The sequence below is a fragment of the Triturus cristatus genome, chromosome 5_1, assembly GCF_964204655.1.
Source record: "Triturus cristatus chromosome 5_1, aTriCri1.1, whole genome shotgun sequence".
Lineage (NCBI taxonomy): Eukaryota > Metazoa > Chordata > Amphibia > Caudata > Salamandridae > Triturus > Triturus cristatus.
In genome coordinates this window covers 1012992593-1013015171 of record NC_140587.1, presented here as the reverse complement: position 1 = coordinate 1013015171, position 22579 = coordinate 1012992593, and the positions used below count along the sequence as shown (strand labels likewise).

Here is a 22579-nt window from a genome sequence, read left to right as displayed (position 1 = left end):
GGTGTATCAGACCCATGCTCCATCGCAGTTGTCCTGAAATCAGTCTTAGGTTCTGGGGTACCCGCAACCATAGATTACCATTGTCACTTACTTTGTTTTGGCACTATTTTTCCTTAAATATTCTACAATTCATACCTCTAGTTCCCCTTTTTGTATTTTTGTTGTTTTGGTATATTTTTTTTATTAAGTTATACTCCATATATATACACAATGAAGTGGGATTTTTATTGTGTTTTTGACTTTTAAACTGTTTTGATAGTTCTAAATGATTTACACATTTTCTCTAAGTTAAGTCTGGCTGCTTTGTGCCACAGCTACCAGGGGTGGAGCTCGGCTTTAAATTACCGAAACTTTTGACTGGACCTAAAAGGTTAGTGCCTTATTACTTGTGTTGGACTTCGATCCATCGCAAATAATAATTCTTTCTTTGGAACTTTATTTCGATCACAAAGATCTTAAAAGTACAATACACTTTAAGTCCTATATGCTTTCTTAGGGAATGCTACTCTGTATCCGTGAGGTCCTTTCCCAGTTCCACAGCCCAATTCGCTCGGAGTGGAGTTAGTGAAATTCCTAAATTATGTTGTTATGAATTTGATTAAGCGCGAACAGCTGCCCCAGCAACCAGGCGTCCCGGCGCTAAAAACCATAAAATACCTGGTGAGGGAAATGGGGAGGGAGAGACAGAAGGCCTAAGACAGTGGGAACAGATGAGTTTTAATTGCCTTACGGAAGGCGGACAAGTTATTCAGGGAGCGAATGTTCGGTGGCAGGGAGTTCCAAAGTTTTGCCCCCAGAACTCTGAAGGAGCGGCCCCCAACACGACAGAGTTTCGTTCGAGGAACAGTCACAAGGTGTTGACCTAAAGAACGCAAATTGCGTTGAGGGATGTAAGGTACTAAGAGCGGGCGTAGAAGTTCAGGACATTCTGATTTAAGAATTTTAAAAGCAATAGTGAGGGTCTTGAATTGAATTCTAGATTTGATAGGAAGCCAGTGTAATCTTTGGATAGTAGCTCTGACGGAGCACCTACGGGGGAGGCCCACCACGGCCCTTGCCGCTGAGTTCTGTACCCGTTGCAGCCGTGCTATCTCTGCTTTATTGGCGCCTAAAAATAGAACACTGGCGTAATCCAACCGGGAGAGAATGATGGATTGGATTATTAGCTGGCGCGTTTTGGAATCAAAGAAACCGAGTATTGGGTTGAGGCTCCTCAGCAGGCCCACACAAGTAGCAGCCACTTTCTTTGTGTGGGTCTGAAAACTAAGCGAGGAGTCCAACCATACACCCAAGTTTTTCACCAGAGTTTTCGGTGATGGGATGGGGCCCTGCAAGGAAGGCCACCAGCGATCACTCCAATAACTGGAGATTTTTCCGAGGAGCAGCACCTCTGTTTTCCCAGCGTTCAGCTGTAGGCAGTTGCCCGTCATCCACTGGGCAACTGCAGCCAGGCCATCCCTAAATCTCGTGGCCGAAATAGAGGGGCCCTCAGTGAGAGTGATGACCAGCTGCGTGTCGTCAGCGTACGACACCAGAGTGAGGTCCCACTCTTTGGCTACTGCCGAGAGAGGCTGCACATAGAGGTTAAAAAGGGATGGACTGAGTGCAGAGTCCTGGGGGACTCCTTGCCGATGGAGTGGGACCGGGAGATAAACGGAGGAGCTGAGACCCGAAAGGATCTGTCCTTCAAGAATGAGCGGAACCAGTCAAGGGCGAGATCACTAATCCCTATAGCCTCAAGGCGTTTTAGCAAGGTGTTATGGGAAACCGTATCAAAGGCTGCGCTGAGATCAAGCAGAATCAGCGCAGCACTCTGACCGGCATCTAGTATATTCCGGAGGTGTTCGGTGTTGGACAAATGGGCAGACTCGGTACTATGACCTGGCCTAAACCCATTCTGAGATGGGTCCAAGATGTTGTTTTGGACCATGTGGTGGGACAGGACATTATTCACGTGGGCTTCTGCTAGCTTAGACACCCAGGGGAGCAGCGAGATGGGTCTAAAGTTTTCCAACTTTGTGGGGTCTAAAGTAGGCTTTTTAATAATAGGGGTGACCCATGCTTGTTTCCAGCAGGTTGGGACCACAGCCGAGGAAAAGGAGAGATTGAGTAGCGTGGCCAGGGAAGGGAGAAAAAAATCTAAAGACTCAAGAAATTGGGCCGGTCTCATGGGATCTGAAGGGGAGCCGGACTTAACCTTTCTACAAAGTTTGGCTAGGTCGTCATGGGAAATTTCAGGTAAGAGTGACAGCCTAGTGCCCTTGATAGGTGGATTAACGGGGTTAGTGAGGTCGGGAAAGTCCTGTGAGAAGGCACTATAAATTTTCCTCACCTTAACTATAAAGAAAACGGCGAGATCCTCACACTGCTGTGTGGAGGTAATACAGGAGGCTGGATTGCCGCAATTTTGAAGTTTTTGCACCAATTTAAAAATAGTTTTTGTAGGATTAGTGCTGGAGTTGATTTCTTTTGCGTAGAAGGACGCGCGTGCAGCGCATATGGCTTTGTGATAGAGTTTTAATTTGGACAGGTAAAGAGCTTTATCCCTGTCTTTGTACTCCTTCTCCAACTACGCTCAGCTACTTTACACTCTTTCCGCATAATTTTCAGATTTTCATTATACCATGGGTTGGAGGGGGAGCTACGTCCTTTAGTCCATTTAGCTGGTATAAGGGTGTTAAGTCCTTTAATAATCCAGTCCTGGAAAGCAGCATAGGACGTGTTGATATCCTTAGTAGCTTTGTGATGGAATTCTCCTAAAGTGGTGAGAAGGTCACCAGTTTGTAGTTTATGCCATGGTCTCTTAAGACAAGAGGTAGACACTTCTTTATTGGGCAATTCTCTTACCTTTATCGTAAATCTGATAAGAAAGTGGTCAGTCCATCCCATGGGTTTGGGTGGGTCAACCCTGGCCTCCGGGATATTGGTGAAGACAGGGTCTAGTAAATGACCAGCGGAGTGTGTAGTGGTATGAATAAGTGGATTTAACTGCAAGGCTGTAAAATCCGCCAGAAGGTTTTTGATGGTGGGGTCTAAAATGGAGTCGAAGTGGAGGTTAAGATCTCCCAGTATAGTAAAGTTAGGCGAGGTCACTACTAGGGCATGAGCCACCTCTAGAAGTTCCTCAATAAACTTAGAGGTGGGTCCCGCAGGTCGATAGATGTAGAGCCCGAAGAGAGCAAAGTGGGGTCCCGTAGTGATTTTAAAACGAGCACTTTCACACCCCTCGATGTCTTCCTTCATAAAAGAGCAGGTGTATAGCGTTCGGTATATGACAGCTATACCACCTCCCCTAGTGTCTCTATTGATAGACTTCATAGAGAAGCCCTCCGGCAGCGTGAGGCTCGGGATGCTGGTCAGATCGTCCTGGAGCCAGGTTTCACATAAAAATAGAATATCCGGATTCTCGTCAGATAAGAGAGTATTAGCTTCAGGATGGTGTTTTACAAGCGACTTGACATTCAGCTGGAGGACCGTGAGGGGAGTGTGTTTTGGCACACTGGCTTTGTGTCCAGATAAGCAGGGTTTGGGTGTGTCAAAGTTGCAGGACTTACATTGTAGGCCAGTCTGTCCAAGGCAGCCGACTAGCTTGTCACATCTCTGGGTCAAGTTCAGAGCGAGGAGACGCTCCCTATCATATCGGTAAACATTCCGTGGAGTTTGAGCAGGGGGACAGGCGAGAGGTGATGTCTTGGCGATGACGGGCGGAGACGGGCTTGCCTTAGGCGCGCCTTCGGCAAGGGGAAGGAAGGGCGGGGGGGGGCGTGGCCTCAAAGTGGGCGTGGCCTCGCGGCTCGCCGGAAATGGCGGCGGGAATAGTTTGGTGCTCGAGTCCGCAACCAGCGCTGAATCCGCTGTGCGGTGAGCTCAAGGAGCAGAGTCCTGAGGTGCCAGAAAAGGGTGAGTGCTATTAAAATCAGCAAGTAATAGTGACACACAATTTTTAAAAAAGCAGATAACTCCCAGCTTCCGCCTCAGGAGGATACGTGGTTCTGACTGCAGACGCTCGTGATCAGCGTTTTATGCAGAGCAGGGCGGGGGCATGGCCTCAAAGTGGGCGTGGCCTCGCAGCTCGCCGGCAATGGCGGCGGGAATAGTTTGGTGCTCGAGTCCGCAACCAGCGCTGAATCCACTGTGCAGTGAGCTCAAGGAGCAGAGTCCTGAGGTGCCAGAAAAGGGTGAGTGCTATTAAAATCAGCAAGTAATAGTGACACACAATTTTTAAAAAAGCAGATAACTCCCGGCTTCCGCCTCAGGAGGATACGTGGTTCTGACTGCAGACGCTCGTGATCAGCGTTTTATGCAGAGCAGGGCGGGGGGCGTGGCCTCAAAGTGGGTGTGGCCTCGCGGCTCGCCGGCAATGGCGGCGGGAATTGTTTGGTGCTCGAGTCCCCAACCAGCGCTGAATCCGCTGTGCGGTGAGCTCAAGGAGCAGAGTCCTGAGGTGCCAGAAAAGGGTGAGTGCTATTAAAATCAGCAAGTAATAGTGACACACAATTTTTAAAAAAGCAGATAACTCCCGGCTTCCGCCTCAGGAGGATACGTGGTTCTGACTGCAGACGCTCGTGATCAGCGTTTTATGCAGAGCAGGGCGGGGGGCGTGGCCTCAAAGTGGGCGTGGCCTCGCAGCTCGCCGGCAATGGCGGCGGGAATAGTTTGGTGCTCGAGTCCGCAACCAGCGCTGAATCCGCTGTGCGGTGAGCTCAAGGAGCAGAGTCCTGAGGTGCCAGAAAAGGGTGAGTTCTATTAACATCAGCAAGTAATAGTGACACACAATTTTTAAAAAAGCAGATAACTCCCGGCTTCCGCCTCAGGAGGATACGTGGAAAATAAGTGTGCCCTGATACCTCTATATAACCAATGGGTAAGGTGGCGTCCTTCTCCTATGAGGTGCACTGCACGGACCAGCTCATAGGTAGAGGGTTCAATCCCGTCAGGGGACCAGCAGCGCCTAATGCAATGAGAAATGGTGGCATGGAGGAGAAATAGTGTAGGGGGAACCCCATGAGTGAGAGCGAAGTTATCGTGGTCTACCAGCATTCCGTTACAAACAGTGTTCTAATTGACTTCACATCTTCCTGTAACCATTGGGACGCAACACGTTTAGAAACCAGTCCCGTCCCTGTAGGTATCCCCAGCGGAGGGATATTGGGAGAGTATGTGGAGACTCTTTTAGTGTACTGCAGCATCCGCAACCAGTATAGCAGGGCTGTTTTAAGCAAGGGGGGAGTAGCAGGCGGGATCCTAGTGTTCGGCAGTAATAATGTATGAAGGGTACCCTGAGTAAGGAGCTGTGGTGTATAACCTATTTCATAGCTATGATGTCCTGCTAACCAATACGCTAGCCATTGTAGTTGGCTGGCCATACAGTACGCCCGGAAGTCCGGAGCACCCATGCCTCCCTCTTCAGGTCGCAATTGTAGTTTATACAGACTCACTCTTCTGCGTCCCCTACCCCATATACGTTCTGAGAGGAGTGTGTCAAGTATACGAAATATGTTGGCTGGAATTAATATCGGCAGATTAGTGAAAAAATATAAAAGGCGAGGGAGCATTACCATTTTAGAAATGGCCACCCTGCCCATCACCAACAAGGGTAACGAGGTCCAGAAAGAGACCTACATCTGCAGAGATCTGATCGTTTTCAACAGATTGCCATCTATTAAGTCTTGGGAAGATCTATAGAGTTGTTTTCAACCTTTCTCTATATGGGAAAATATTAGACAAGCTGATGAAAACCCATAAAACATGAAAGTTATTAGGTTTGCACAGACTCAAAAGGGCATTCCAACCATGAGGAACTATTGCTTGCCGCTACCTCCATCGCAGAAGTGTGGCAAAAAAAGGAATTGCTAGTATTCAAACCCTACTATGGTATGAGCTCTGACATAATCAATGAGTTTTCAGAGCTCTTATGAGATCGCTGCCATAGTTTGTCGCAGCACTACATGGCATCAAAGGGACAAGTGGACTTTGTTACTGGATAAGTAGTTTTATTGAAGATTCTGTCACATGGATAAGTAGATATTTTATAATATTCCACATCCCTGAGGCTCCATGTAATCAGAACACTTCTCTTTCTGCAGAAAATAAGTGCATTCTGGAATTATTTCTTTTTCAGTTCAATCAAAGAGATCCGACTAAAACTGTTGAAAACTATGATTTCTGTAAGCAAAGGCCGGAACTGGAAATGTTGTATCTGAGTGACATAGCGCCATTTGATATTAGATGTGATCTTATCAAAATAGAAACAGTTGTATAGGGCCTCTTATAAAGTCACCAACACAGTATATATAATTGAAAAGCCTCATATCAATCTCATGCCTTAATGAAGAAAACAATGGGCCTGATTTAGAGTTTTGGGTACAGAGTTACCTTCGTCACGATGGTGGAAGACAATACCTCTGCCATCTTTAGGGACTTGCTACCACCAGATTTTGGAGTTGCCCACTGGCCCCGTGGACAACTCTCAAAGTTGACAGGAACTGCTGTCATGATGGTTCCTGTCTATGAAGGAAACATTTTAAGGATACTATCGTCAGACATGATAGTCCGCCACCATTTCGCGATGGAGGTAGCGGGAAGCAATAGTTCCTAACGGTTGGAATGCCCTTTTGAGTCTGTGCAAACCAAATAACTTGCATGTTTTAAGGGATTTCATCAGCTTGTCTAATATTTTCCCATATAGAGAAGGGTTGAAAATGTATTCCTAACAAGGCCAGAGGTAAACCTTCTTCCAGGTTTTGGGGGAAAAAAGGGGTCAGTGGGAAAGTGAACTTGTTACAGCGAAACAGATTTTCGCATGAGGAAATCTACCCATGATTATTTGCCAATGCTAAAATGCAATTCACAAATATTTTCCAGGAGTACAAATTCCTGACCTACTGCTGTAAATTCTTGTGAAGTCATGAAAGCCTCAAATCTGCACTACTGCAAGGAGTTTTACCATGGGTGCACTTTTGTGACTTCTTAAAAAAATTGGACCACCTAATTAAGTTTGAAATTTTATTTTTATCAAAATATTCTCCAGCTACTGGCTGGCTTTACTGTGTGCCAGCATACTGCTCTTTCACAAGGAGCATATTGGCATGCAAAATAGTTTTGTTCCGTGACGGGAAATACTATGGCAATGTTTGGTTTTTGAGACCAAAAATATTTTTGCTTTCGCCAATGTTTGTTACAATGATGAGGGCCCGGAAGCTCCCACAACAATAAAGTTACCAGTGCTTTTTATTTTTATGTTCCCTATAATTATGTTGCAACTAGTTACAATTATTTTTCCATTTTGAATATTTTGGGGAAATACTAGAATGCATCAGTACATTTTGCTAAACGATGCTTCAAAGAAATGGTACCTAAAATTTCACAGTAGTTTAGCAAAAACATTTTTTCCTAGTTGGATTTTTTTTTAACTTTTATTTTGAAGAGCAAAGAATCATCAATCTTGCTTTCAAGCTTTTGCATAAATTTGCATCTAATCAGAGAGCATCCTGGAAGCATTGTATGCAGCCTTATATTGTTAAACTTTGCAAACGTGTGTACACATTTTTATACTTGAACCACTGTCAGTAGTGCGGTCTGAACTTATATTTCCTTAGATCCCTCACCCTAATAATAAAGGCTTTGTAATAATGAACCTTAAATTCAAGTTCAAACAAAATTAACATATGGGCACAACTATTACCTTAACTACAGACAATGCCCTTCCTTGATCCATAATGTGGTAGTGTAATCTGGCAGCCAATGATTTTGCGCTGCAGGGGGTTGGACCTACTTGTCCCAAGGACAAAATAAACATGAAATCTTCCTGTCCTTGATCCCAAATAATATGTCCTGGGTGTCGGGCTATAGGAATTCCACACCCCTGCAGCCAAGCAGTGGCGTATCTCTACTATTTAGGCATTGGCCAGGTAAATAGTGAAATGTTTCTGCTATTTGCACAGCTGTGAGCCAAACAGTGCAGAATCTCTATTATTTAGTCAGAAACCAGGTATATTTCTAGGATGCAGCCAAATATTACATTTCTAGTATTTAGCCAATTGCCAAGTAAATAGCAGAGAAAATTCACTATTTGCCCAGTGGGTGGCTAAATAGTCGCTACCTTTAATATCATGTAAAAAACTTCAATAAATGGGTCGCCCGACAATCCTAATAAATCTAGAGCTAACCGAGGAGAAAGATAGTTAGGCTAACAGACCAATAGGGGTTGAGTATAGGAAAGAGAGTGAGAATTAATGCAGTGAGGTCATTGAAAAACGAATGCATCATTGTTGCTCTATGTTATACGTGAAGTGGCAGCCAGAATGGGGAAGGTGACAACTGAGAAGATCATGTCGCTGCAGGGCTACATACAGCTCTTTGTAAAAAAAAATCTGGAAGGGTGAGATGTGTGATGGGCTAATCTCTAACAAAGTCAACTATGTCAAGTTATTTTTTATTGGGATAAATTGTGTGTGATAGAATTTGTAATGATTTAAAATGGAAAGATCTCTCTATGTAGGAACAAACGTGAATTATTGAGCCTCTTTCTTATTTACATTATTCATTATCTTAATGCCTAACATTCAATTGTTTTCAAGGTAATAATACCCCTTTCCAGTTATTGAATGGGATATGTAAAAGCATACACAATGAAAGTTTTTGTAACACTAGAGGCCTTATTTAAGGTTTGGTAGGAGACCCGCTGTCTGCCAGGGAGGGTAGGTCACGAATTCTGCCACCCTAGTGGACTACAGCCTGCCATATTTAGAGATCTGTGCCAGCCTAGCAGTGTTATTTATACCTTCAGAGGAGCCGCTGCCACCGCTAAAGGCTTTATAAGACTGAGGGGCCACCACATATATAATGTGGACGCTCAACAAACTCTTATTTTTTAAAACAATCTCCCAGAGCTGGAGTTTAAAAGAAAAAAGAAATAGTTAATGACCCAGACACCCTGGAAGTTTAGTCCTAGGAAAGAGGGGGGGGGGTCTTTTTATTTACCTGGTGGTCTCGAACAGACATCAAAAGGTCCATCAGACCATGCACCCTATAAAATGGTAGAAAATCTGATGTGTTTAAACTGATGTCCCCAAGTCCGCCAGGCTGTCAGTGTATGGTTTCTGCAGGCACAGCCAGCAAGGGCACCACCAGCAGCACAATAACTGTCCAAATCTAAATAGGGCAGACAGACTATCAGTTTAGGATATAGGGTATCTGTCACATTTATGGCCCATATCAAGTCCACCACACTTTAAATGAGGCCCTAAGTCTTGCTATACGGCAAAACCAAAGGGGATGATGGACGGAGTGTTGAAGATTGCAAGCACTCACCCCCAGTCAACTGATCTGGGTTTAATCTATCATCATTCTTTAGCTCACTCCGCCACCCCAGTTCAGACATGGCCATATGCAAATCAGTCTGACCCTGTGCCTCATAGGAACAGTCCAGCCCAAACTGCCAAGCCATGTCTTCCCTGGACCGGAAACAAGCATCCCGGGACAAGTTTCTGGCTAATCAGCCGTCATCAGCCAGGCTAGCTTGAATCCAGTGGCAAAGTGAGCAAGGGACCCACGTCTGGGCATACCCTGCCAACTTAGGGCGAACAAAGCAAAACCAAGGAGGATGATGGACGGAGTGTTGAACATTGCAAGCACTCACCCCCAGTCAACTGATCTGGGTTTAATCCATCATCATTATTTAGCTCACTCCGCCACCCCAGTTCAGATATGGCCATATGCAAATCAGTCTGACCCTGTGCCTCATGGGAACAGTCCAGACCGAACTGCCAAGCCGTGTCTTCCGTGGACCGGAAACAAGCATCCTGGGACCGGTTTCTGGCTAATCAGCCGTCATCAGTCAGGCTAGCTTGAATCAAGTGGCAAAGTGAGCAAGGGACCCACGTCTGGGCATACCCTGCCAACTTAGGGTGAAAAAAGCAAAACCAAAGGGGATGATGGACAGAGTGATGAACATTGCAAGCACTCACCCCCAGTCAACTGATCTGGGTTTAATCCATCATCATTCTTTAGCTCACTCCGCCACCCCAGTTCAGACATGGCCATATGCAAATAAGTCTGACCCTGTGCCTCATGGGAACAGGCCAGACTGAACTGCCAAGCCATGCCTTCCCTGTACCGGAAACAAGCTTCCTAGGACCGGTTTCTGGCTAATCAGCCGTCATCAGCCAGGCTAGCTTGAATCCAGTGGCAAAGTGAGCAAGGGACCCACGTCTGGGCATACCCTGCCAACTTAGGGTGAAAAAAGCGAAACCAAAGGGGATGATGGATAGAGTGTTGAACATTGCAAGCACTCACCCCTAGTCAACTGATCTGGGTTTAATCCATCATCATTCTTTAGTTCACTCCGCCACCCCAGTTCAGACATGGCCATATGCAAATCAGTCCAGCCCGAACTGCCAAGCCATGTCTTGTTATGGCACCCCTTAATTGAATGGGACAAATATTGTGCATAGCACACGTTTTTTTTATTTCTAGAACGCCACAACTTGTTTCTGGGACCACTAGTTCACATTACATAAGAACAGTAAAGAGTGCACATAACACTTCATTCCATATAACCTTCATTCCGAGGCTGTGTATATATTAATGTGGGACCTTGTTGGGTATTAGTGGCTTTAGAAAAAGCGAGCATTCAGTTTTCAGAATTGCAGACTCGTTTGTGTATTTGCTGATCGTAAGTGGATCTGTTTTATTCCCAGTCACTACACAATATTGCCTTTGAGGCGCCCCGAATTTCCTGCTCGTTATTCCAATTATAAATTGTCAGCAGAGGCCCAACTTGGACACATGACTCACTTTTCACTCGCCCCACTCTCCACTGTTTTCTTCTCCACCTCCTGCTCCTCCCTGAGGATCTGGGCCAAGTACCCCATTCAGCGATTGACTCTCATTGTAGCAAGTGTTGAGCAGTCCAAGCCTTCTCGGGGGTGGAGGTTGATACAGGGAGTGAGCACAGGCTTACATCTCAAAATGAGTTCAATAGCAGCAACAAATTATTGTCCAACCAAATACTTTCTTTTATGACAAAAGCACTATATATATATGAATGCAAAGTAAAATACGGCATACACAACCAATACACACAGCCCCCTGAGGTCATGGCTCTAGTATTTAATGGCAGTTTCCTGATTTCCACTTCCCTCTCAATAGTGGTAATGGTTATTCCACATTCATTATAAGCAACATTCAGGTTAGGTCCCACTTGCAGTCAAAGTCTAAAGAGTCTCACTACGACTCCAATAGAAAAGTCAAAAGTGTTCCAGAGGTGAACCACCATCTGCTGGGGAAGTTCCCCCAGGGGCTTCCAGCCAACAGCTCAGTGTTACCTGCACCAGAAGGGGTTGTCTGACAGAAGTCTCAGGAGGGTCTCTCACGCAGAACCGGTGGCTGCAGCGGCTGCCTCAGGTGAGCTTCACATACAGGGCTCTGCAGGGATGGCGGCTGGGTGTACTCAGAGCTTCTCCAATGCAACTGTAATTCTCCTTTGGTCTTACCCTCAAGGGGGCGGGGATTGTTGGCGGTTCTTGATTCTGATCATCAGTCGAGGCTGAGAACAGCATAGGTCACCACAGCAGCCACTTCTCCTGACGATGGCATCCACCAGGCTGAACTCCATGTATTTCTTGGGTTGCCCCCTCCGGCATACGGGGGTCACGATACCTGCTCTTCACTCGATTGACAGCCTGATCGGCACAGCAGCAGGTTCCTCTTTACTGTAGCTCCTTCTGGCCTCTGGGGGTCACCGACTCACACCGCATATGATCACCACACAATCGGCATGGCAGTCCTCTCTGACATACGGGGGTCACCCACTTACATTTGGACACAGGCAATAACTTGATCAGTGCAGCAAAGTTCATAGTTCACTTCACGGTGGTCCTCCTCTGGCATATGGGGATAGTAGACTTAAACCTGCACACTGGCAATGACCCGAGTGGTGCAGCAGCACATTAAATACTTTATTTGGGCCATAGGCCATTAAAGTTGCCCAATAAAACAGAGTTAAAATACAATTAATTAATAATATAGCTATAAAGTACATCGTTCTTGATGATCTTCCACGCAGGAAGGAGAACATTTATATGTGTGAGTTCTCTATTTCAATATCAGCTCCAAGTGCTCCTGCATAGAACGCTAACCATAGACAAAAACCTAGTGTGGTCCGCAATGACTAATGGTAGGATTGCTGTATGTTCTTAGGGCCGGCAGTTAACTGCATAGTGGTGACCATAATTTGCTATGAAAGACCATAAGAGCAAAATCTAAAACAATACAGTTATTTAAAATGTTTTGAACGTACCAACTTGAAATTAGGTTAAAATACAGCTGCCTCTGTCTTACTGTCATTTCATCTTAAAACGCATGTACAATAGTAATAAATCAGCAATCATCTGCATCTTACTAACAATTCATCTTAAGAATTTATATATGACAATCATAAATGGGCAATTGCCTAACAATGGTTAAGTGTATCGGAGCAATACAAATTCTGGCTCAGTTAATTAATTAAGGAAAGAATATATTTTGGCATCTTTCACTGAGTGCTTAAAGTGCTTGTGCAAAATAGAAAAGTGCAAAATAAGTGCAGATAAAAGGGTCAATAAAAGATTTAACCGAGGGGAGGTTATCAGAGTCTTTGTCGAGTCTCTCTGATCTAATTCTCAAGCCCTAAAGCAAATATCTAGAAGTAACAAAATCGAGTTGTTCGGATGTATCACACCTCTTAAACCTAGTGGCCTCCCAATAGTGAGTTATACCAAGCAATTTACAGACAGGTGCAATGCACCTTTTTCTTGGGGTCAGGTATCCTGGGCAGAAGAACAAGGGACAGAAAGGGCAGCCAGACGAAGGATTTGTGGCCCTGTCCCATTTTGATGTGAAAGATCTGAGTGGAAGATTGCCAAATCTGAACCTGATGTATAGATTACTAGTATATCTAGGGCTAATCCTATCTATATAGGGCTCAAAGCTGGGGACACATTTATGCTGTAAGAATGTAGCTACAAAGCCCTCCTCTTTTTGGTCATTCTAAAGTTTGACGAACAGGCACCCTCAAAAAGTGTTCTTTACTGCATTTGCTGTGTCTTTCTGCAAAGCCAGTATAGTATGCCACACTTCTTCCAGCAGTCTCTTCACACATCGCTACAGGGATCCACTCACCAGGCTCCCACATTGAACCTCGCTCCCATCAGCTTTCACAGGGCTCTCTGGTCTTGGCAAGCAGGTAGACAGTGGTGCTCCAGGGACATGTGTTCTTGGATGTCACTGGGTGATGTCCCCTCACACAACTGGTAGAGTGGCAAACCTTAGGCTCCACCCTGGCCAAAAGCAGAAGTCATGCAGAGCTTCCCTTCTCACACAGCCCATATGGCTCCTGACAGTTGACAATTTTAGGGGCCTTGATCTCCCCTTCTTATAGTCCATCTCCAGACACCAAATGTGATTTTGGGTTTGAGTCTTTGAAACTTGTGTTGGGGGTCTGCTACATTTTTTTTTTAATAACAAATTTTATTAGGTTATTTTGCAAAATGTTGGGGTCGCAGCCCCACACTGGCCAAGGAGATGTAATTTTAATTTGTGTCAATAACCATATTTCTAATATATAACAGTACCTACCAAACACGTAGGTCTCATAAACGAAAAACTTAGTCCAGATTTTGCAGTGTTTTGCAGGGCATCCTCGGGCCTCGAAAACAGCAAACTCAGTCCCCATACATTTATCTAATTCAGTTTTCCATTTGCCCAATATCGGGGTGATGTTGCCTTCCACATTTGTGCAATATCTCTCTTGGCCACTGCGAGTGCTAAAAACAGGAGGTGCTGCTTATACCTATTCCCCCCATGTCTTCTGTGGAGTGTAATAAGAAAAGGTGGGGATCGAGTGGAAGATCCCATGAAATCACGTCATGGAGACACGAGCGAATTCGGCGCCAAAACGGCTGTAACGCCGAGCAGCTCCAAACCGTGTGTAGAAATGACCCCTCCTCCCCACCAAACCTCAGGTTCATGGGGGATTAAATAACACCCATCTGCCATAGACGTACCCTAGTGTAATATGCGCCATGTAGGTATTTAAATTGGATAAGGCGAAAGCGCATGGACACCGCCGCACCCCTGGGGCTGGCGATGGCTTCGGCCCAATCATCGTCGGTGAGTTAAGGTATATCTGCTTGCCATGCAAGCCAGCCTTGTCTTGTCCAGTGTGGTGGGTGTATGGGTCGTTAGTGTCTGATAGACCTGTTTGATCTTGTGAGGTCCCTGGTCCCCTGTAAGCAGTCGCCCCTCTAAGGGTTGAAACTCAGGGAGGGATTCTAATGTGTGGATGTGGGGTTAAAGTGCATGTCAGAGCTGAAGGAACTTATAGAATTGTTATTTATGTAGATTGAAATTAGTCTCCAATTGCTGAAAAGATTTCATTGTGGTGCCGCGCATTACATCGCCAAGAGTCGAGATCCCAACACGGTCCCACCCTTTGAACCCCGTTAATGTCGACACGGAGTCGAGATATGTGCCCTGCCATAAGAGGGTCATATGAGGGAGTGTCCCCCGCCAGCCCATCCGTCGGGTCGTAGCCCTCCAGAGTTGTATCACCACTCTGCAGGCTGGTGGTAGGTGATCAAGGCGAACCGGAATGTATGATAAGTGAAGGAGCGGGACCCGATCCAAAGCAGCATATTCCGCCGAATATGCTGGATCAGTAGGGGAGGAATACCACCATTTGTTTATAACCATCACATGGGACGCGACATAATAGGCACATACATCTGCTGCAGTGATCCCACCGCAGGTCTGCTTCATTTTGAAGTGACCACAGCTTCACACCTGGATGTCAGCCACAGTGATTTGTGTATGAAAGGTTAACAAAGGGCCTCAGCCCTACTCTTTACAATTCTTAAATCAGCCTCATCTCCTTCCTGAGATGTGCCAAGGCCCCTTTTCAGTGGCCTCCCTCTGGATCAAAGAGCACCCATGGATGTGTGCTGAAGAGCCGTGTTCTCCTTCCTCCAGTGTGTGCCCCACCCAGCTTATTGCAATGCAGCAATCCACAAATCTGTCTGGGGGGGGGATTTCTCAATTGCCTCATGCTCCTCCAGTCTGCCCTGGGTCTGCGAAAATGGAACCTTGAATCTTCCATGTATTGTACCATTTACAGGCACACATACACCCAGGATATAAAAGACGCATGTACTGCACAGCACTCCATGTTAACTTGATGTAGGCTTAGGGTGAATTAAGCACACAGCAGCTGACCTGACAGCCCCCAAGGTTAGTTACTGATGTCTAACCCTCTCCATAGGATAACTATGCCCACTGCGATCGATTGTGTTTGTATTAATGTACCTTAAGGCGCATATGCTGTAGTTGGTACGATATTCTGTTTTTCTTTGATCCTATGACTGGGCATTAAGCTGGTTGAACATATTCTACAAAAGACAACTTCAAGTATGGAAACCGAACAGAGGAATACAAGGATTGTGAGTGTAGGCCCATACCATAAAGTGGCAACTTGGTACCAAAGTTTGTCAACCCCAAATTGACCACTAAGAGATCACATGGCCAGAACCTGAGTCTCAGGGGAAAAGGCCCACTGAAACCCCATCAAACAACAGTCCTTGAGATCAGATGACAGGAGCAAGGGTTAAAAAAATCTGTTGACCAATTCCAACCTAAGCAAGTTGGAAGACATGACCCACTAGAGGTTTAGATGTAGGCTGAAGCCTGGCAGAGACCTTGAACTAGAGTTCCGTGTTCCCAATGAAGACAGGAAAAAATATAGAAGGGCAGTGCAGGGAATGCCATCCCTTTTATCATACCCAGCTATGAAGGGTGGGGTTGGCATACACAGCATTTAAAGTATAAATAAATAAAGAAGATCTGGGATAAAGAAGAGGGACATAAAGATAAAATATTTTTGTTAACGCATTTTTAGTGACCACATTTAATTGAAGAATGAAGAAGAGGTCGACCTTAAACTGAAACCACCACAATCTTACTGCCAAGCCATGAAAAGGGCATAATGCTTTCAGTCATTGAAAAGGAAACAGTAATTAATCAACTTGGCCCATGAGCAGGTTTTTCATTTTCCCCATTTTCCCCATTATATATAACCATTTGTGGTCACACTACTTTGTCTGTGTTCCAGACAGGCTGTATCTTGGTGCCTTCCGCCAGATCCTTCCGGTGGGTTGATCTGTAGCTGAAATACCATGGAAAATGTCCTCTTTCATACGTTCAAATATTGGGAGGTATGACACTAGCATGACAGAACAAATGATTTAAAAAAAAGTATGTTATGTCCTTGTCAAAGCTTTAAAATACAAAGAAATTGGGAAATCATATGAAAGATAAATCTTATACAATTAAGTGCATAGAGAGCCCTTTAAATAATTACTTATCTCAGTAGGGTTTTTAGGTATTTCACTATAGTGTGTCAGCAGATTGATGGTGCATTAGAGTGTACATGTATAGAAGGGTAGTTTGAATGTATAACCTGTACTTAACTGCAATAGAGTGATCATAATTCTCCTGCTTTTGGGGCATTCCTATGGAACTTGTAACAGAAACATTAAGGGGGAAAATAAACAATTGAAAATTCTGCAAACGAATGAAACCCCATGTCATTATTTTCGCTTATTGACCTGCCCTACTCTCTCATGTTTTTCATCACTCTTGTCCTCGAAATTAACCTCCAGGAGACATGCTCTCATTATATCATCCCCAAAATTAATAAACGTACAAATATGTTTAGAACATTTTCCATGTTGCATATTGAATGGTGCTGTTTTGTCATTGCAGGAGCGTTTATGATCCCTTTCCTTATCTTGCTGGTGGTTGAGGGTATCCCATTGCTTCACCTTGAATTTGCCATTGGACAGCGGCTTAGAAAGGGAAGTGTGGGTGTCTGGAGCACTATCCATCCGTGTCTAAAGGGAGTTGGTAAGTTACACTAATGGCCATAGTTTGTAGGATTAGTTTGTAGGATTACTTTAAGAATAAAATCATTTTATTACATTTCTATAATACTCCTTGGCTACCAATGTAGCCAATAGATTTATCAGAACAAAGAGCTCCAAACTATCAGGTTTGATTTATTTAAAATTGCATTACACATGCCATTCAAATGAATCTTAATTCAACTCGCCCTGCTGAAATGCCACATAATCAAATGCACATTAAAGCATTAAAACCTTATTTTAATTTAGGATTTCTGGACCATGTCGATATCATTTTAATGCCACAAGATAGTGATCATAAAGGTACCTTGAATTTGTAGTTTTCATTTGACTGATTAAAAATAAAAAACTAAAACATTACAAATATTTGTCATATTTCTTTAAAACGTTTTCAGCAATGGTTGCCTACTATGAAAACTTTACATTTCTAAATGTAATACAATCTCATCTCTTCACACTAATATAAAAAGACGATATTTTACACTCTTATATTATTCTGTTTGTAACAATTTTATGGTCATAACAGTTTTGTACAACCTTGCATTTATTCAGTCAAACAGATAGGAAAAAAACATATAGCAATCTAAAATCCTATTAAGAATTTAAGTATCACTTGTTTATAGGGCCTATATTTCCTTTACCCATAATTATCACCAAATGAAAAGAAACTTGAAAAAAAGATGTTGAAATGTCTGCACCAACAGCTTTATCCGAACATTATTTTGTTTATGAAAGCAACATATCGGCCCATTTAAATACTTCTTTCAGTTATGGGTGATCTGAGTGTACATAACGGACAAGTTGCAGAAAGTAGGAGGCCAGATGAAAGACCCAGTGTTGTTCCCTCCGGAACAGAGTTGGTTTGTCCCAACAATTACGTGCTTCCAGGATGGTCCACTGGAGGTCATCAGGGGTATGACTGTTGGTCACGAAATGCGTACTTATCTCAGTGGTACTTCGATTACACCGTAAATTACTGCGGTGTTCAGTGATCCTAGTCTTTGTCAGTCTTGTCGTCATGCCAACGTATGTTAGGGAACAAGGGTAGGTGATAAAATATATGCAGTTCTTGGAGATGCAATTGGTGTTGCCCTTCTGTGTCCACGTATGCAAAGGATCTAACTTGATTTCATTTTGTTGCTTTTGTAAGATGCATTCACCACATGAGCCACACAGATAGTTTCCTGAGACTGGGGGAAGGTTCCAAAGGTGACGTTGGTCTATCCTTGGGACAGCCCATTGTCTCTTGTGTATCAGCATATCTCTGAGATTTTGAGTGCATCTGAATGCATGTGTGGGCGAGGGATGATGAGAGAACCTAAATGCAAAATTGGCCAATGTTTCCGTAGAATTCTTTCTATGTGGCTGAAGTTTGGAGTGGAAGTGTTGACACTAGTGTTAATGTCATCTTCAGACCTGGTTTTAGGTTCTAAGAGTGCAGCCTGGCGTCATCACTTCTGATCAATCGGATCCCCCGATCCAGTTGATTAGCCTCTCTCCCTGTCCCGACCAACAGATTCCCCTCCCTCATTTCCCTCTCTTTGAAGGAACAGCTTTAAGTTACGTCACATCCATAAACAAATGTTTCTTTTTTATCAAAACCGGACCTAACATATGAGAAATGGAAGGGTGTTGCAGATATTATTTGCAGTAAGATGTGTTAGCTGCTGCTGTGTTATAATATTTAAAATAATGTCACTATCCCTGAATATTAGCTGTAAAAAGAATTAGCATTTGGAAGATTTCTCTTGGGCACTATCAGTGACGTGGTCAAAGAAGGCATGAAAGAGGATCATAAATTCAAAGCTGCTGCGAACAGGGACTGCAAAATGCACTTGGCCCAGGGCCCCCGAAATCCTCATGATGTCCCTGCTACAGTTACTTAAGGCTTTACTACAAACACGTGGATGAAAGTTAAAATAGCTGACGGTAGGAGGCTCACGAGGAAAATTGGTACGGAGATTGGACTAAAACAAGGTTGTGTTTTAGCTCCACACCTTTTTTTTTTAACGTTTTAGGAAAGATTGCTTTTTTATTTGTAAATTTTATTAAGTACAAACAGCGACATTTTGCCTCAGAATAAGGTGAGGGCAGAAACACAGTTAAGAATTTACATTTGCATGCCTGACGACACAGAGACAATTATAATTTCAGGAAAAAAAAAAAAAAAGAGTCCAGCTGGTCATGCAATGTCCTCGGAGCCAAATATACCAAGGCCAGGCCTTGTATCCACCAAGAGGGCAGCAGTTGCCTGCTAACAATAGGGGAGCAACTAGGAATGAAGGAGGAAGGGAAGGCAGGGGGAAGAGGGGGAAAGGGGAGCAGACCTCGCTGGCTGAGCTTAAAAGGGTGGTGTGTAGGTGCATGGGGCAGCTCCTCTCTGTGCCGTAGACTTCTTCGTTCTCGCCTATCGATCTACTGCAGGGGCCTGCGCTTGGTTAACCTGATGCGAGCGTAGAAAGCTTTGCAGTGCTTCCCATATTTTCTGAGGGCATGCTTGTTCAGGCATTAGTTCCCCGAACTCAGAAAGCTAGGTTTGGCAGAGAGCTGCATCTCTGAGCCATTCACCCCTAAGCGGCTTGCGCCTGCGGCCCAAGCAGATCGCCACACGTTTCCTCGCCATCAACAACATCATGGCGGCAAGTCTTCTGTTGTCTTTAGGGAGGTATTTGACATAGCCTAGTAGAGCTGTCAACGGGGTGCACTCTAGCCTACATTCCAGAATTTCATCCAGTGCATCAAACACATCCCCAGTATCTCGCCACCTCCCAACATTCTCATGCCAAGTACATGAAGGAGGCCTCAGGCATTCCACATCAGACACAGCGCACATTCGTATTAAGCCACGCCCTGCACATCCACACAGGAGTTCTGTATAATCTATGGAGGAATTTAAAATGAATAAGCCTAAGCATATAGTTCCGCGACATATCTCTGGATATCGTACAACAAAAGGTCCATACACCCTCTCCGAAAGGGGCTCCCAAGCTTTCCTCCCATGCGCACTGGGCAGAGGGTACACTTATTGGGGAATCATGCTGCATGCCAGAGTAAAGACGGGTTATAAGTTTGCAGGGTGAAGGATTGGATAAAAATGCTTCCAGAAATATTAAGTATTTTAATAACAACATGGTACTTAAGCACTGAAGCAAACACTGTCCCCCAAGCGGTGCAGGTAGCTAAAGGAGGAATCAGACCACTCGGCAAACTTGTTGTAAGTATCCTGTGTTTTTCGAAAGGAGCTATATGTGGAAAAACAGCCTCAAGCTGCTCAAACTTTTGTGCGAGCCAAAGTGGCAAGTCATCACGATTTTATTTAATAAACACATTTTTATTGATTTGACAAAAAGACACCAGCCATTCAATACGACACCATGAAGGCCCAGGAGTACAATCAATGATCTGCGCGACTCATTCTACAAATACGAATGAATACAAAGCAGCATACAATTGGACATGCCCCTTGAGATTAAACCATTCCCCCCAACCACGTCCCCCAGACCCTACGATACGTCTTAGGACACCCAAGTGCTTCATACATGGTTTTTTCTTGCGTGGCGCACCAATCGACCCCGGTCCGCCAGCGCCTGACACGTGGGGGGTCAGGGCATTTCCAGGAGGCCGCTATGTCCCTTTTAGCCACCATCATTGCTGTAGAAAAAACAACTTCTCATTTATAGACCCATCCAGCCCGTTGAGGATGCCCAGGATCGTGTGTTTTGGGTTATGTGGGACCTCCCACCCCTGTATTTCGGTGAGTTCCTCTTAAATCTAAACCTAAAATCTGCTGGTTCGTGGCCGCACCTAGTGCAAGCGGAGGTCGGGCTAAATCCTGCTCGATGAAGGCACACGGGTGAGGTAAGGTGCATGTAAGTAGTAGAGCTCTACCATACGCAGCCTAGCGGAGGCGGTGACCGTCCTGGGGGCCATAAGGGCATCACATTAGTCTTCTTCCTCCAGCGTGCCTACTCATTCCTCCCATTGAGCACGCAATCGATCTAGGGAGGTAGGGGTGTTATTGATCAGTGTACGGTAGATGCGGGAGATGCCACCCTTCCCCAGGTCCCCAAGCATAATCTGCACCTCAGGCAGGCTATGGTCAGGGAGCTGTGTGCCTGTTGTGAGGTGTGCCTGTTGTGAGGTGTGCGTGAAGAGCATGTCGCAACTGTAGGTATTTGTAGAACTGCGACTGATATAGGGAGTGTCTGGTTTGAAGGTCTTTGAAGGAACGCATATGATCACCCACCCACACATTGCCCAATTGTGAAATTCCTATAAGGTCCCAGGATCGGAAAACTTGCAGCCCAGTAACCTCCTTAAGCCAGGTCCCCTGCCACAGGGGTGTTCAATGGGTCAGTGTATGTGTCCACTTGGTGTGTCGCAGTGCGGCCTGCTAGGCCAGCAGAGCTGAGCGCGTCACCTCCGGCAACTGGGTCGGGATAGGGGCCCCGTACAGCATAGACTGGACCCTGGTCAGACCCAATTCACCTAGCTCCAGCCTATATGCCGGATCAAACCATCCCCCATTGAACCAGTCGTGTATGGAGAGCAGGCGCGTGGCGAGATAATACAGATATAAGTGGGTCATCCCTAGGCCCCCGGCATTTGAAGGAATCCTACAGACATTCAGAGCCCGTTGGGCCCTACCTTTCCCCCAGAGGGACTTATTGGCCATGCTATCCAGTTTGCGAAACCAGGTCCTGGGGAAGCAGAGGTGGGTGTTTTGGAGTACGTAGAGGACCCTGGGGAGAATCATCATTGTAAAGAGGGCGACCCTCCCCATGGGATTCAGGGGCAGTGTTTGCCACTTCTGGAGGTCTGCCTTGGCCCTCTTCACTAGTGGAGTAACATTGAGGGCCCAGCTGAGCTTGGCGAGAAGAGACACCCATATCCCCAGGTACTTGAACGATTGGCGATGGATTGGTATGTTGGACTGCCAATCAAAGCATTCTCGAGACAAGTGGAGAGGGACCAGGACCGATTTGTCGGGGTTCAGCCTGTTCAAAGGATTGTAGGATGTGGAGACAATGGGGGCCTGACCGGGCGGATTCCGCTAAGTAGATAAGTACATCGTCCGCGTAATGAGCAATCTTATCGCTCTCGGTGTTGGGCCAATTCCAACACTGCGCGTGCTCGCACTATCGTATCAAGGTCGCCAGGGGCTCCATCACCAGAGCAAAGAACAGGGGGGATAGAGGTCATCCCTGCCTCATTCCCCTGCAGACCGGGAAGGGCTCCGACAGAACCCCATTCACCAGGACACGAGCCCTTGGACGGGCGTAAAGAACCCCGACCAGACCTCGAAAGGGGGGACCAAAGCCCATCCTGTCGAGGACATCCTCCAAAAGTCCCCAGTCCACCGAATCAAAGGATTTCTCAAAGTCTACAAGGAGGAGCGCTAAATAGGGAGTAATCAAGTGGCGGTGGGCCAGGGAAAGTTGCAGCCTCCGGAGACAATGGCGGATACCACGCGAGGGCATGAGCCCACACAGGTCGGAGTGAACCAACGTGGTTAAGTGGGGTTTGAGCCGCTGGGCGAGGACCGTGGCAAACAGTTTCAGATCAGTGTTGATGAGGGAAATGGGACGGTATTCCGCACACCGCGGCGAGGGCGGCTGGGACTT

At 45.5% G+C, this 22579-nt stretch overlaps 1 protein-coding gene across 1 annotated transcript in view; it reads left to right on the top strand.

Moving 5' to 3' along the window:
• Positions 1 to 22579, top strand: part of SLC6A19 (solute carrier family 6 member 19) — a 793248-nt gene that overhangs the window by 20757 nt on the left and 749912 nt on the right. Inside the window, exon 2 of the mRNA XM_085606111.1 lies at positions 16798 to 16938. Coding sequence (XP_085462237.1) covers positions 16798 to 16938 — 141 coding nt within the window. The remainder of the gene's footprint in view (positions 1 to 16797; positions 16939 to 22579) is intronic.